Source organism: Capsicum annuum, chromosome 1 (genome assembly GCF_002878395.1).
Source record: "Capsicum annuum cultivar UCD-10X-F1 chromosome 1, UCD10Xv1.1, whole genome shotgun sequence".
NCBI lineage: Eukaryota > Viridiplantae > Streptophyta > Magnoliopsida > Solanales > Solanaceae > Capsicum > Capsicum annuum.
Genome location: NC_061111.1, coordinates 227080699 through 227095445, shown reverse-complemented (window position 1 = coordinate 227095445; position 14747 = coordinate 227080699). Strand labels below are relative to the sequence as shown.

At 37.1% G+C, this 14747-nt stretch overlaps 2 protein-coding genes across 2 annotated transcripts; one reads left to right on the top strand and one right to left on the bottom strand.

Annotated features, from left to right (window-relative positions):
- Nucleotides 1-1002: 1002 nt before the first annotated feature.
- LOC107847435 (type I inositol polyphosphate 5-phosphatase 12) lies at nt 1003-8665 on the top strand. Its single transcript, XM_016691671.2, has 12 exons — nt 1003-1765; nt 2589-2943; nt 3683-3935; nt 4066-4873; nt 5647-5771; nt 5947-6031; nt 6233-6398; nt 6486-6526; nt 6614-6881; nt 6968-7091; nt 7165-7525; nt 8058-8665. Exons 1-12 carry the CDS (start codon nt 1241-1243, stop codon nt 8406-8408), a joined length of 3462 nt encoding a protein of 1153 aa, XP_016547157.1. The 5' UTR covers nt 1003-1240; the 3' UTR covers nt 8409-8665.
- Nucleotides 8666-9333: 668 nt separating this feature from the next.
- Nucleotides 9334-14448, bottom strand: LOC107847441 (ankyrin repeat-containing protein At5g02620). The gene is made up of 3 exons (XM_016691683.2): nt 13630-14448; nt 11750-12159; nt 9334-10765 (listed from the first exon to the last, which is right to left on the bottom strand). The coding sequence occupies exons 1-3, from the start codon at nt 14039-14041 to the stop codon at nt 9905-9907; spliced, it is 1683 nt and encodes a 560-aa protein (XP_016547169.1). The 5' UTR covers nt 14042-14448; the 3' UTR covers nt 9334-9904.
- Nucleotides 14449-14747: the final 299 nt, after the last annotated feature.

Here is a 14747-nt window from a genome sequence, read left to right as displayed (position 1 = left end):
TGGGATACGTATATATTTTTATTAAATTTTTGCTATGATGCTTTATTTATTACCTAAATATTAGATATTTCTAAGATTTTGTCATCTTTTAATTACCTTTGTTTTTGACGTAAAATAGAAATCTGAAAGATCAAATTAAGATTATTTTAACTTTCATGTGTTCTATTCATGGATGGGTAGTTTCCATACAAGTTCTCCTATGCTGAATTTGGTATAAAATATATCAAGATTGTCATATAAAATTAGATTTAATGCATTTCTAACCCAAGAAGCGTAATTTAATGTGTTAAAACTTATCATTTATTTTAAATTATCAAGCGATGTAATTAATTATAGTTATATGTCATTACTTTAAATGAGTTGATTGTATAAATAGTCATCAATGATAGAATTTAGACTACAAAATTACCTTAATCCTATTCAATATATGGCAAATAAAGGGTGTGTTTGACTTTCCCATGTTAGGTTGATCAAGATTTTGGAAAACATTTTCTCTTGCAAATCAAACTCTACAAGATGATTTTTGGGAAATATTTTTTCTAACGTATCAAATTCAAGAATAGAAAAATATTTTTTCTAGTGGAACGGAAAGATAAGTTCTAGAAGTGATATTCTACATTGATTGCATTTTCCGCACAAGCTTTAACACGAAGAGTAATTTGGTACACTAAAGCTTCCGTTATACATGATGTTCTGGAAAAGACCGAACCACAAGGCTCTATTGTATTGTATGTACTCTCACCTTGCATTTTCGCTAGCTAGAGCTTAGTCCACACTTACCTCCCATAATATTTATCTACACTGTATACAAGTTTTTAAAATAATATTTTTCTTGCTTTCTCACCAAAAATAAGAAATAAACTTAAAAAAAAAAAAACACATATTTTGTTGAAAAAGATTTTTCAAATAAAACAAAGTTTCACTTCTGCGGAACAACCCAAAATAGAGATTCTTCTTTTTCTTGTTATAGAAAATTATTTCTGTCCGTACAAGCTTCGCCTAATTCTCCTCAATTGCCTCGTCTTTCCATGCACGTCCACTTTCTCCTCTCTTCACTCATATCTTAATTTCTCTCTCTCCTTCATCTCCCTTTTTCCAAACATTTTCTTTCATTATATGATCAAAGACGTCTCGATAATTGAATGATCAAAGACGTCTCAATAATTGTATGATCAGGTTAATTGTTTTGCAGTTCAAATTCTAAATCCGTCTCTGATTATCTCACCAATTATTTGATACAATGGACGTCGTCAAGAAATTTGAAGAGGACGAGAAGAATGCATTAGAAGGTCTAGCTGAAACTCCACCACCACGAAGAAAAACACATTCATACAGCCACCAACTACGTACAAATACAGGAACACATCACAAGCGCCATCATCAAATGCGTAAACACAGCCTAGACGTTGATTACATGCCAAACAGCATTGATGACTCTGTCCTCTACGAAGATTCCTCAGACGATGAAGGTTTCTATCCTTATTCGAAAAATTCAAAGGATATTACTAATACTACTGTTGCTGTTCCTTCTGCCTCTGTTGTTGTTGGCGGAAGTGATCGACCAGATTTTCATTTGATGGGCCAGAATTTTGCTGGGCTTGGTGTGATCCCTGACTGTTTGGATGATGAAGAACAACTTCCTTTGCCGGAATTCGCTGCATCTGGCGGTGGAGTTGGGATGTTTAAAGTACCTACTCGGGCTGCTGTACATCCTTCCCGTCCAACTTGCCATGAGTTGAGACCTCATCCCCTTAGAGAAACGCAGGTAACAAAATTTGTTTGTCAATTTTGTAATGTTTTTGTTTTTCTCCGTTTGAATTTGTTTGTCTGATTTTGTAACACAAGATTTAAGAACGTAAAGAACACTTTTGAATCTTGTGACTTTAAACTAAACGAACATATGTAGAGTGTACCAAAATAATTATCTTTAATCTTGTGGTCTTAAACATGTCATGTGTAAAATTAGAATTAAGGAGTTGCTAAAAAAGGAAAAAGACATTCTTCTTGAAACGAACTAAAACAGAAAGTAAGACAGACAAATTGAAACTGATGGAGTAATTTTATCCTTTGTTATACTCTTGAGGCCATCTGTACATTTGTCTTACCAAATTGTCTCGTAGTTTCCATTGATCCAAATGGAGCTCTAGTCCGACTGGCAAAATGATAGGAAGTGAAGTGTGAAATGGGAGCAGCCGTATTTAAAACCTCCTTCATTTACATTTGTCCAAAGATGTCCATTGTATGTACAACAATATAGATGCCTAGTATAACCCACAAGTCACAAAGTGGAGTGTGGGAAGGACAGAGTGTACGTAGACCTTACCCCTAGAAAGACTGATTCTAATAGACCCTGGGCTCAAGGGAATATGTCCATTATATTTACCTATCCCTTATTTGTCCATTAAGTTCGTTTTCTGTTGATGGCAGCTTGAAAAGCGTAAATAGAATTAAGATGAACAATATCTGAAATGTAAGAGAGAGAGGGGGAGACAGAGAGCGAGAGAGGTCTTGATGAAAAGTAACTGTCTTCCCGATGATTTTCTTCTTGTTTTTCCTTTTATAAAAATCCTCTTTCAACATAATTTCAGGTTGGGAGATTTTTGAGGACCATTGCCTGCACGGACACACAACTATGGGCAGGGCAAGAATGTGGAGTAAGAGTATGGAATTTTTCAGATCAATATGAGGCAGGATTGGGATTTAATGGAAGAGCAAAGAGAGGAGATGAGGATGCAGCACCATTTTATGAGTCAGTAAATACAGCGCCTGTTGTATGTTTGGTAGTTGATATTGGGAGTAAGTTGGTATGGAGTGGACATAAGGATGGAAAGATTAGATCTTGGAGGATGGACCAACCTAATTCCGATGATTCTCCTTTTAAGGAAGGCCTTTCTTGGCAGGCTCATCGCGGTCCAGTTCTTTCGATGGTGATATCTTCTTATGGTAATATTTAAGTCTCCTTCACATGTTTGTAATTTATCTATGACATAAATATGGAAGATCCTGATCAATGTTTATTATTAACTAAGTTTATAGAGAGTTTCTCCTCTTTATGAGCTCAAGGTTGCAATATGCTTAGCCGCCTTAGTCCATATGCTCCAACAAGATATTCTTATTTGTTTTGGAAATGTATGATCTTTCTTTTATTTTTTCCTATTGTAATGCCTATATTGGTTATGATGAACTTAGGATCTTGGATCTTAACTGTTAAATGTGCTTGTTATGGAAGTTTCCAGGATTTATGTTACTACAATGCAGAAAGGTGAGAAGAAATGTAAGGCTAATCCAGTCTCTTGGTGAAAATTTACAACTTATATTTTGTTCTTCTTTTGTTCTTTGATGCACCATTGAACTCAAAACTTCTAAGTGTCACCTAGTCTTTCTGCTTTATTTATCCAGAGTAGCTGTAAATTTTATGCTTGAAATTTCAGGATAAGTTTAGAGAGGAAAGTACAGTTATACAAGTTCAAATCATTATAACTTCAAGGCATGATTCCCATTCCATAGCCGCCTCTTACCTCTTTGAGGGGTATTAAGGACTGTGTTGTTTCAAATTTCTTCAATGTTATTCTGTTTTACAGATTATCCTAACTTATATCAGCATATTAAGTACTGGTGAAATGATTTGTTACTTCTAATTGTGTTCCAAATGACAACTAAGACTAATTGCTTGTTGATCCAGGTGATATATGGTCTGGATCTGAGGGTGGCATCATAAAGGTTTGGCCATGGGAATCTGTTGAAAAATCCCTCTCTTTATCACCAGAGGAAAAGCACATGGCTGCTTTACTTGTAGAAAGGTCAGCGATTGACCTTAGGAGCCTCGTTACAGTTAATGGTGTATGTAACATCTCATCTTCTGAGGTGAAGTGTCTGTTATCTGATCATGTACGGGCAAAAGTGTGGGCAGCTGGTTCTTTATCCTTCTCATTATGGTATGTTCTGTTGCTTTCATCTGAAATTTAATGCAAAATTCTTTCTATGTTAGTTCGTACAAAAATAGTCAAGAGTTTCCTTAGAGATTAATTGTCACTCCTTATAACTGCGATAGTTGGGAAACTGCAGGGATGCACGAAGTAGGGAACTCCTGAAAGTGTACAATGTAGAAGGTCAGATTGAGAACCGGGTCGATATATCATCAGTGCAAGAACAATCAACGGAAGACGATCTGAATGTTAAGTTTGTTTCTAAATCTAAAAAGGAAAAGTCACAGGGAAGTAGCTTTTTACAGCGGTCACGTAATGCTATAATGGGAGCTGCAGATGCTGTTCGTCGAGTTGCGACAAAGGGGGCATTTGTAGAAGATAGTAAGAAAACAGAGGTTCTTGTGCTTGCAGCTGATGGAATGATTTGGAGTGGATGTTCAAGTGGCTTACTTGTGCAGTGGGATGGGAATGGCAACCGTTTGCAAGATTTTCATCACCATCGGTGTGCTGTTCTGTGCTTATGCGCTCATGGTTCTCGAATCTGGGTTGGCTACGTAAGTGGTATGGTACAGGCGCTGGACCTTGATGGAAATTTGCTAGCTGGTTGGGTTGCACATAACGGGCCTGTAATAAAAATGGCAGTTGGGAATGACTATGTTTTTAGCTTGGCAAACCATGGTGGTATACGTGGATGGACCCTTACGTCTCCAGGACCTATTGACAACATATTACGACCAGAATTAGCTGAGAAAGAATGTTCATACACTAGCCAAGAAAATATCAGGATTTTAATTGGAACATGGAATGTCGGTCAAGGAAGGGCCTCCCAAGAAGCACTTGCAACATGGTTGGGTTCTACAGCTTCAGATGTCGGGATTATAGTTGTTGGGTTGCAAGAAGTAGAAATGGGGGCAGGTTTTCTTGCTATGTCTGCTGCAAAAGAAACTGTAAGCTATCGTCTAACATCCTTTACATCTTATTAGGATTGTAACTGCTTAACAAATTCAAGCGCCTTTTGCAACTGCTAGCAGTGTCATTAGGTGAAAAAGGACTTGATCAGTCCATTTTGTACGTAAAAAAACTCCGGTAGTTATTAACTGAGATTTTCAATAAGCTTAATTCATTAAGAAGATAACGGTTGAAGGTGGTTCAATCATCTACATGTGGTATCCAATTTCTTTTGGTTTTCTCAGTCTTATTACTATTGGTGTCAAGATTTTTGCATCTGATTGCTTAATAAATGCCTGAAACTTGATCAAGAGATTGGTAGGCACTTGAGATCTAACAGTAAGATGATCTACTTAGCTGTATGCTTCATGGGCTGGATAGAACTTCAAAATCCATTCAAGGAACCGTGCAATTCAAGAAACAATTAGTTGACTGTAGAAAGGGAGTGCTGAATGGAAAATTTGCAAGAAATTATCTAGGTTCAAAGTTTTAAATTCTCTTAGTTGTTCTCAACCCGCTGAAACAGCTTTTTCTATAAATGCAAGGTAAGGCCACATAAGGAACATCCAATGTGGTAGGCCCTTCCTCAGCTCCATGCATAGAGGGATGATATCCATTTTTTCTCAAGTCTATCTTTAATTCCACTCTGTGTTTGATAGGGTTGATGACTGGGAGACACACAAATTGGGGCCAATCTGAATTTGTAACCTTCTGCTTTCATCTTTTTGTATAACGTATATAACTGTATCCTAATAACTCATGTCAACTTTAGGTAGGACTGGAAGGAAGTTCTGTTGGACAATGGTGGCAGGATGCTATAGGGAAAGCACTGAACGAAGGATCAACTTTTGAACGAGTAGGATCAAGGCAACTAGCTGCCTTGCTTATTGCTATATGGTAAGAGCCTTTGTAGACTCGGGTGATATCTTTTTTTTGGTTGACATCCGCACTCTATCTCATGGAATCTCATCCTTCATTAGCTTCACCTTTCTGACTAAATGAGAGTGAAATAGCAGTCCCATTGGATCCTGCCTATGTATACTAACAATCTTGATTGTACTCTGTAATTCAGGGTGAGAAAATCGATTAGGAATCATGTCGGGGACCTAGATGTTGGAGCAGTTGCATGTGGAATAGGACGTGCTATAGGAAATAAGGTAAGTTTAACTTGTATCATAAATACATTCATTTTGATTATCATTTGAAAAAGTTACTTCAGTGTCAAAATGGTGAATATACTTCATAGTAAATTCACTTCAGCAATTTAAGATAATTGAGACACTAAAGCTGATATATGACTGGTTGATGTTAAATTTGCTCATCACTTCTTAACGGTCAGAAACTATTTTTTTTTCCAGGGTGGAGTAGGTCTGAGGTTAAGAGTCTTTGATCGAATAATGTGCTTTACAAACTGTCACTTTGCTGCACATTTAGAAGCAGTCAACCGTCGCAATGCTGATTTTAACCATATATTCAGAACAATGGTTTTCACCAAATCCTCGAGTGTTCTAAGTAATTCTGTTGGTATGCTCCTTCACCTGTGTGTATCTTCTCCATGCATTTATTTTGGCTCTTTACTCATCTGACTTGCATGAATCCTCTCTCTTGCAGCTGGTGTGTCGTCTTCTGCTCAGATGCTTCGTGGTGCAAATGTCTGGGCCTGAAGTTCTCGTAGTAATTCTCACATATTGTTGTCTAATTTAGTTCATGTAAAACTAACCGCTTTTTTATTATGACAGACTGCACAAATTAATCCTGACGAGGGAAGACCGGAGCTTGGTGAAGCTGACTTGGTGATATTCACCGGTGACTTTAATTATCGTCTTTTTGGAATATCTTATGATGAAGCAAGGGACTTCGTCTCACAAAGATGTTTCGATTGGCTTCGAGAAAAAGATCAACTGAGAGCAGAAATGAAAGCTGGTAAGGTTTTCCAAGGGATGCGGGAAGCAATCATCAGATTTCCTCCAACTTACAAGTTTGAAAGGGGAAAACCAGGATTAGGAGGTGAAACATATCAAACAAATAACTCATCTTCTTATTCGATGAGATATTGGAAAGGACTAAAAGATACATCTCCTTTTCAATTTTAGGATATGATTCTGGGGAGAAGAAAAGAATTCCAGCTTGGTGTGACCGTGTACTATATCGAGACAACAGGGCAACTCCTTCCATGGAATGCAGTTTACAATGCCCTGTAGTTGGTTCCATTATACAGTAAGTTACTCAGGGCTTTCGTCACATCAGACTTTGTTGTTTCGTCTTAAAACTTTATTTTTCTCATGTGTAGGTATGAGGCTTGCATGGAAGTGACAGAAAGTGATCATAAACCTGTAAGGTGCAAGTTTCATGTTGAAATTGCCCATGTTGATAGATCAGTTAGGAGACAACTATTTGGGAAGATTTTCCAGAACAATGAAAAAATCAAGTCTTTACTAAAAGAATTTCGTTATATTCCTGAAACATTAGTAAGCACCAGCCAGATAGTTCTTCAGAATCAAGACACATACAACTTAAGAATCAGCAGCAGAGGCAGAGAAGAAAAACTATTTTTCCAGATAACCTGTGGAGGTCAATCCACCATCAAAGAGGATGAGCAAGCATCAGAGTATCATCCCAGAGCGTCCTTTGGTTTTCCCCGGTGGCTGGAGGTAATTCTTGATTTTCTAGATGCTCTTAATTCAGGATTATACTCTATCTTCCTAGTGGACTCTACAAGTTGCCATGTTTCAAGACCGTGGAAGATCATTATCCATGCTTAACCAAGTTCCAACACCGGTTCTTAAGTCCAATGAGTTTATTTTATCATCATTATTATTGTAATATTGGTCAAACACACATCCATTCGAAAATAGGTTGTGAGGAACAGAGGAAGATGATTGGCCGAACCTGATTCTCAGACAGTTGTGGTATCGTATAAGTAGGAGAAAGGCTTTGTCTACTACATGATATATTGTCAGACACACAATAGTTAAACTGATGGAGAAGGCAATGACCAATCTGATCAGCCAAGCAGCCATTTTCTCCTGGTTGATGTCTAAATCTAAATCTATCCATTCCTTTGTTGGTATCATTAAGCAAACCCGAGTTCCCCTTAATTCTGTACTCTTAACATAAAACTAAATATGACTTCAAATAAATTTCATTGTACAAGCAATGCTATCTTATGATTTTGTTATTCAGGTAACACCTGCTGCTGGCATCATCAAACCAGATCAAGCTGCTGAAATCTTGATACGTCATGAAGAGTTCAACAAATTAGAAGAAACTATTGATGGGATTCCACAAAGCTGGTGGTCTGAGGACACTAGAGATAAGGAGGTGATTTTGCTGATCAATGTGACAGCCAGTCGCTCGACAGAGGCAAGAGCACATAAGGTGAATGTTCGCCACATCTTCTCAGCTAATGCAGTTCGCACAACTTCAAAAAGCAGTTCGAGAAGGAGTCAAGGTGGTAGCTCCCACCATAGATCTGCACTTCGACATCTGGGAAGTGGCTCTGAAAATGACCATCAAAGCCTTCGGGGTCCTTGATAGCTACACAAACCCCTGCATGAAAAACAAAATTTTCGATCTAAAAGGGGTTTCCAAAACAATGCTTAGATGTTGAAGTGATGAGATTTCTTTGCTGGCATTACTACTTGATAGGATCTTGATGTAAATACTCAGAGACGATTTAGTATGGAGCTGAGTCTCACCTCAAAAAAATCTTGATAGAGGGGTATGAAGTTGCCTACCCATTTTTTGTAGAATTATATCTTAAATTTCTGTATCGATATGCTTCTTTTTAAGTTGGGGAGCCTTGGCGTAACATGTAAAGTTGTTGTCATGTGATCAGGAGGTCACAAGTTCAAGCTGATGAAACAGCCTCTTGCAAAAATGCAGGTAAGGCTGTGTACAGTAGACCCTTGTGGTCCGGCCATTCCAAAGGCCTCATGCATAGCAGAAGCTTTAGTGCACCAGTTTTCCCTTTATGCTACTTTTTAACAGAAAATTCTATGATCAGTTTTGCAGTTTGATCATATGAGATCTATTTGTGCATTACCAGAAAGACAATTTTGTTCTATACATGCATATTGCTAACTGACACTTAATTCTGCAGTTCAGTATTGGTCAAGTTGATTCGCATTGCTGTACTTGTCTGGTAAATTTAGAGAACCTCTCGTTGAAAATCTCTCCATACGAGGACATATGCATGCCACAAAAAATGAACTACAATAACTGATATACACGAAAATCCAGCTCACGAGACAGCTCCACATATTAGTTAATTGAAGGAAGAATTAGCGGGTAAAGTTGTTAGAAACTTATTCAATTTGCTCGTTTGCGTTTGAAATGTAATTAAATGTGGATAAATTTATTCTGTAATCGTACGAAATCAAAGGTCAACAGAGTAAGAAGTTAGTATTTGATCATGCAAGGAAATATTCTACCTTACCACCTAGAGCTAGAAGGGCAGTGGCAAAAAGCTGAAAAATATGTGTACTGTTTTATAAGGAGCACTACAGTGAATTATATCACAAAATAGCTTTTTTGTTTGTACACCTTCGTTTAGAAGTTGTGTTTTGTATATCGGGAAAACAAATTAATATCAGCCATCTACACCTTTTCTTACCAAGATATTGTCATGTTTTGCTACTAGTTGTAGCCATATAGTCAGGAAACTCCATGATAACTTGCTCTTGAACTACTAAATGTTATGGAAACAAAACTGCAGGATCTGTTAGAGCCTCTATCTTGAACTTCTAAGAAAGACTTGCCTCAGGTTGCAAATTCTAGTGGTGCAAGAACACCATATCAGGGAATTGCCATATTACTGCAATATCATCGCATACACTATTCGAAACATTCTCCTTAGTTCCTAACTAGCATAAATCCTTCAAATGCTAGACCACTTGGAACCTGGTGCCATGGATAGACATTCATCAAACTTCATGGTTTAGAACTGCATATATTAGTTTGGCCTTTTCATCCATTGAGCTTGAGATTTGACACCATAGGCAAAAAGTTAGCTGACTCTTATTTTGTTCCTAGACAGCATACATCTTCTTGTAGTTTTCACCATAGAGCTCTGTATCTGATGCCACGGACATTGCATATGAATGTGAATGAGTCCCTGCCCTTCTTATATTCCTCATCTTTGACTCTTCTAGCCTATGTTGAACCACACAGAAGCACATGGAACCAATCGTAGTGATCATTATGGTGCTACCAATCACAGTTGCAAAGATAGCAAGCCATCTTTCCTTCGATCCAACCACCACATAAGAAAGTGAAATAAAGGACACTGAGATGAAGAGACAAGCTGCCCACATGAGCCTGTTTATCCAAAATACGAGTAGCTTCTTTGCTCTCGGTTCAATCACAACCAGAGAGGTCTGGACAACAACAACAGCAATGGAAATAAACAAGGCCATACTGTCAAATAAGAAGAAGATTATGAAAGCTGCTTTATCGGCTACATTTGCTTCACCAAGCGAAAACCCAGCTTTTCTCTGTTCAACATACTGGCCAGGCACAGTAAAGATGGCAGCAAAAGCTACAGTAGCAATAAGGACAGCAACAACTGTGGCGTTGTTAATGGCATTATTAAGACCACTTATGTGGAGCTTCTTCACCTTCTTTGCAATCTTCCGTACTTTGAATCCCGTCTGACGACTCTGTTGGAGTTGGGACTGCACATCATGTCTTATATCACTAACAGTCTGCTTGAGTTGCTTAGTATTATTTGGGGGCTTCCCATGATCCTTGGAATGGGCAGCTCCCGCCTCCTTCAGAATGGAAACAAGCTCGGGCATTCCAAACTTTTCAGCAATATCAAGAGCTGTTTCTCCAGCCTTATTAATGGCATTCAGATCAATGCATTCAATTGATATCAGACATTGTACAATCTGCAATTGCAACATAGCAGCATTTCAACATGAATGGAAAAAATAGAGAGAGCAAGAGAACGGCACTGGATTGCGTAAATGGAGCATTTAATCAACCAAGGAACCTAATCTTCTTGTTTCTTAAACATGAGGAGTATCAAACCCACATATTGACAACAAGTAGTGTGACTTTTGATGTAAGTAAAAATGGAAACTTCTTAGCATCACCGTAGTAGCAGCCTATCTTTGCAAATGTACTTGTGAGCTTACTTGTTTTGGGAGGCATCAAAGTTGGATATCCATTTAGCTCAGGCTATCTTGGATTCTAGGTTAACTAAGAAAGCGAAGGTTGAGACTAATCTTTGAAGGAAAAAGGATGTTGCTGTGACAAAGCAAGTTAGCGTTAGTTTTCTCCTAAAATGGAGATCTATAGCTTCACTTTCAATTAGAAAATCCTAAAGAAGATAAAAACAAACAATTATGCAACCTTCAGCAGAAAAGATCAAACAAGAATTCTTTAATGAAAAATTAAGCTAGAACGCTATCCCCGTGCACTAACAACTTTTTGGTTTCTCTTATGTCACTACTTATGAAAGAGAAATTAGTCACACAAGTCAAGCAAAATAGGCATGTATAGTTTGTAAGAGTGTTATTTTCAATAAAGTTCTTCAAATAAAACTAAAAGCACAGATAAAGACCCTGCACATAACAAGAGAAATTGGATTTTGTCTGTGAAGACTTGATGCGTAATAATTAAAGATATGCTGCTTTCAGTAGGACCTATCAGTAACTTATATTCTGTGATGAACATATGAAAGGCTATTCCACTTATTCAGGTTGTAATTTCAATCTGTATTAACGAACAATTTGATTCAATCAAGCCGCATATTCTTCAATAACCAGGTTTGGAAACAAATCTGTGACCGTAGCTGTAGCCAGTAAACACATAAATCCTGGAGTAACTTTTTAACTGGAAAAAATACATACAGACATACAGAAACAAACCTGTGGCCGTCCTTTTTTCGTTGCAATATGAAGAACTCTATTTCCTTTGTTATCTTCCAAAGCCAATACAGAAGGATTCGGTTTGATTAATTCGAGCACAATGCCAATATTTTGTCCCTTTACAGCCATGTGCAGGGCACTTTGGCCTTTACTGTCTGTTCTAAAGCCAATCTCAGGATCTTTGCTCAGAAGGGACTTAACTATTTCCAAGTGTCCCATTCTTGCTGCTGTATGGAGCACGGTTTTTCCATTGTTCCGAGCTATCTTAGCAAGATTCGAATCAATCTCCAGAAGCAGATTTACAACATCAACGTGTCCCTGAGCAGCTGCTGTATGTAAGGCTGTAGAATTGGATGAATCTGTGGCCATAACCAGGTTTGGAAACGAATGCAATAGCTCCTTCAGTATGTCTGCAATGTCATACCAAGAAGAAAGTTACTAAGGGGTTGAAGAAAAGAACGTTCTGAATTCCAGTTTGACATGTATCACCAGAACAAGCTTCAAGCAATTACCCACTGAATTTCTCTATTTCCTAACAAACACCTAAGCTATAATATTCTTGGCGTTAGGACCATGAGAAATAGTATCAACTTGATGTCAGGTACAAGCCCATTCCTGATGCAGATAGATGTATTTTGCCACCATGTTACTCAAATTTTGTTGTTACATTGGTCTTGAACCATACAGTTTCACAGCTTCTCTGAATATTTTACCATGTAATTAAGAATAATAGAGCATAACACAGACTTAATCCACCATAATTGAGAATAATGCTTTATTTATCAATGCTTTATTTATCCTAAACTCAAGTAACTTCAAAGTTTTCTGCTCCATATATTATTGGGGTAAATAAATCAGCCAAAGGTTGGCAATGAGATGGACGGAAAGAGTAATATCCTTAACCAACCATCCACTAGAACTTCAATTTTAGCCAAAGGTAGGCAGTGAGATGAAAGGAAAAGGCAGTAAAATTTCCTTAAGCATGCTGCTAGAATTTCACAACATGACACCAATGACTCTATTCTCTTCTGAAATCTACTTAGGATTGTGCAATAAAGTTTGATTTGGCTAAGCCACCTAAGCTCGAATCCAAATTGTCACAAAAAATTAGCGGGTGCAGTGGACCTCCGCACTCATGATATAAAATCCTTGATTTTCCTCCGCCACTCATCTGATGATGAATCAAGGTGAAGATATGTTTTTATATCCTAAGACTCTTGTGAGATGCATGGATTGAAGAACTTCAAAAGGAAAAAAAAAGAAACTTTATGACATCTAGGCTTCTGAAACTTTGAGCCAACAATTATATGGTTTCTTAGGCAATTCTAAAGTGGAATGACATACAGAAGTTCAATCAGAAGTTATCTGTAGTACCATCTCAATTTAAGGGTTCAGAAGCTAAAATCTGGGATTGAAGTTGCATTAGAAGTGTTAAGGTCTAAGTCCACAAAATACTAGCAAAGCACCAACCAAATGAAGTGTGTACACTGCATCTGAAAGATTAAATGCATCGACACCAAATGAATAGAGTTTCATATACTCACTCTGTTTCAATTTATTTGTCTTACTTTACTTTTTAATCCATTACAGAAACAAGATGCCTCTAGGTTCTTTAATTCTAATTGTTCACACGGCATATGTAAGACCACAAGATTAAAGAAAATTTTGGTACATTCTACATATCTCTAGCTTAAAACCACAGGATTCGAAATTCTTTTTGCTTTCTTAAAATCTGTATCAAGTCAAAATCAACAAATAAATTGAAACAAAGGAAGTAATTAATTGAAACATGATCTTTTTTCCCTTCAAAATTCTTAATATATAGGTCTTGCTTTTCTTTTTAGGAAAAAGGGATATGTGTTCAATGTTATAAGACTTACCAAGATGACCTTGCTTTGCTGCAATTTGAAATGCATCATATCCATTATTTGCTACAAGAGAAGCAACTTGAAGGTCCAAATGTTTCATCATCTCTACAACAACCAAAGTGTGTCCATTCTCTGCAGCAATATATAATGCAGTCTCACCTTGCTGGTTTTGCAAAGACAACAACTCCTTACCGCCTTTGCTACTATCAAACTTCTGAATAATATCTTTCACCTTTCCTAAGTTCCCTGCTCTAGCTGCAAGATGAATAGGGGAATCCCCTTTTTTACCTGGTGACTCCTTTTCCCTTTTCTTCTCAACACTAAAACTAACTTGCCTCTCCATTACTATCCTAAAACTTTTCTGGTTTTCCAGTTTTGCACCCTGGAAACTAACTTCTTTCTCCATCACCTCTATTTTAATCATAAAGAAGTTAATGTTTGTCACTTCTTTACCCAAGATTGCTAGAAATCTTGAATTGTTTTTTTCCTTATCAAGATTTTATAAAGCACTAAGTTAAGCAAAAAGATGACATTTTTGGACCATTTCCAAGCTCAAACATTGGTAACATACTTTCTATGGGAAAATCACCCAGACCCACAAAATTTTGGCCCATTTTATTAGCTCAAAACACTTGATAACATGCTTTCTATGGGAAAATCCACAGCCCCAAAAAATTTTAAGCCAAAAGGAAGCTCCAAGAAAAATGAAGAACTCTAAATTGGGTAAAATAAGAATAAAGAGTCAAGCTTTTAGCAAGTTTAAAATTCTTGATTTTTGGTCATGGGCAGCTACTTTATTGAGTTGTTGAGAAAGCCAGAAACGATAGAAACAATTAGGGTGTGTTTCAGTTTTCTTATATTTGGTTTACGTTTGAAAAATATTTTTCAAATTAACTTATTTTTTAAAAAATTTTAAAAAAATAACTTACATTTTGCTTTTAAAGAATTTTAAAAAATAAAAAAAATATTTTTCAACAGTCTCTTTCAATCTTATTTTAAAGTTAAAATATTTATATAATTCTTAAAATTATCTATTCCGTCCTCACCCCTAATACCTTGTCATTTCGATACCACCCTACCATACCCCACCCCACCCTATTCCTACCCCTACCCCTATTCCACCTCTACTC

Bases quoted from the DNA above. Each gene is read 5' to 3' on its own strand.
- LOC107847435 (XM_016691671.2), top strand. From the start codon at position 1,241: ATGGACGTCGTCAAGAAATTTGAAGAGGACGAGAAGAATGCATTAGAA. The intron at 6,032-6,232 runs GTAAGTTTAACT...TTTTTTTTCCAG, and splicing joins GACGTGCTATAGGAAATAAG to GGTGGAGTAGGTCTGAGGTT. The intron at 6,527-6,613 runs GTCTGGGCCTGA...TTATTATGACAG, and splicing joins AGATGCTTCGTGGTGCAAAT to ACTGCACAAATTAATCCTGA.
- LOC107847441 (XM_016691683.2), bottom strand. From the start codon at position 14,041: ATGATTAAAATAGAGGTGATGGAGAAAGAAGTTAGTTTCCAGGGTGCA. The intron at 12,160-13,629 runs GTAAGTCTTATA...ATGACATTGCAG, and splicing joins AGCAAAGCAAGGTCATCTTG to ACATACTGAAGGAGCTATTG. The intron at 10,766-11,749 runs GTTTGTTTCTGT...TTGCAATTGCAG, and splicing joins CGAAAAAAGGACGGCCACAG to ATTGTACAATGTCTGATATC.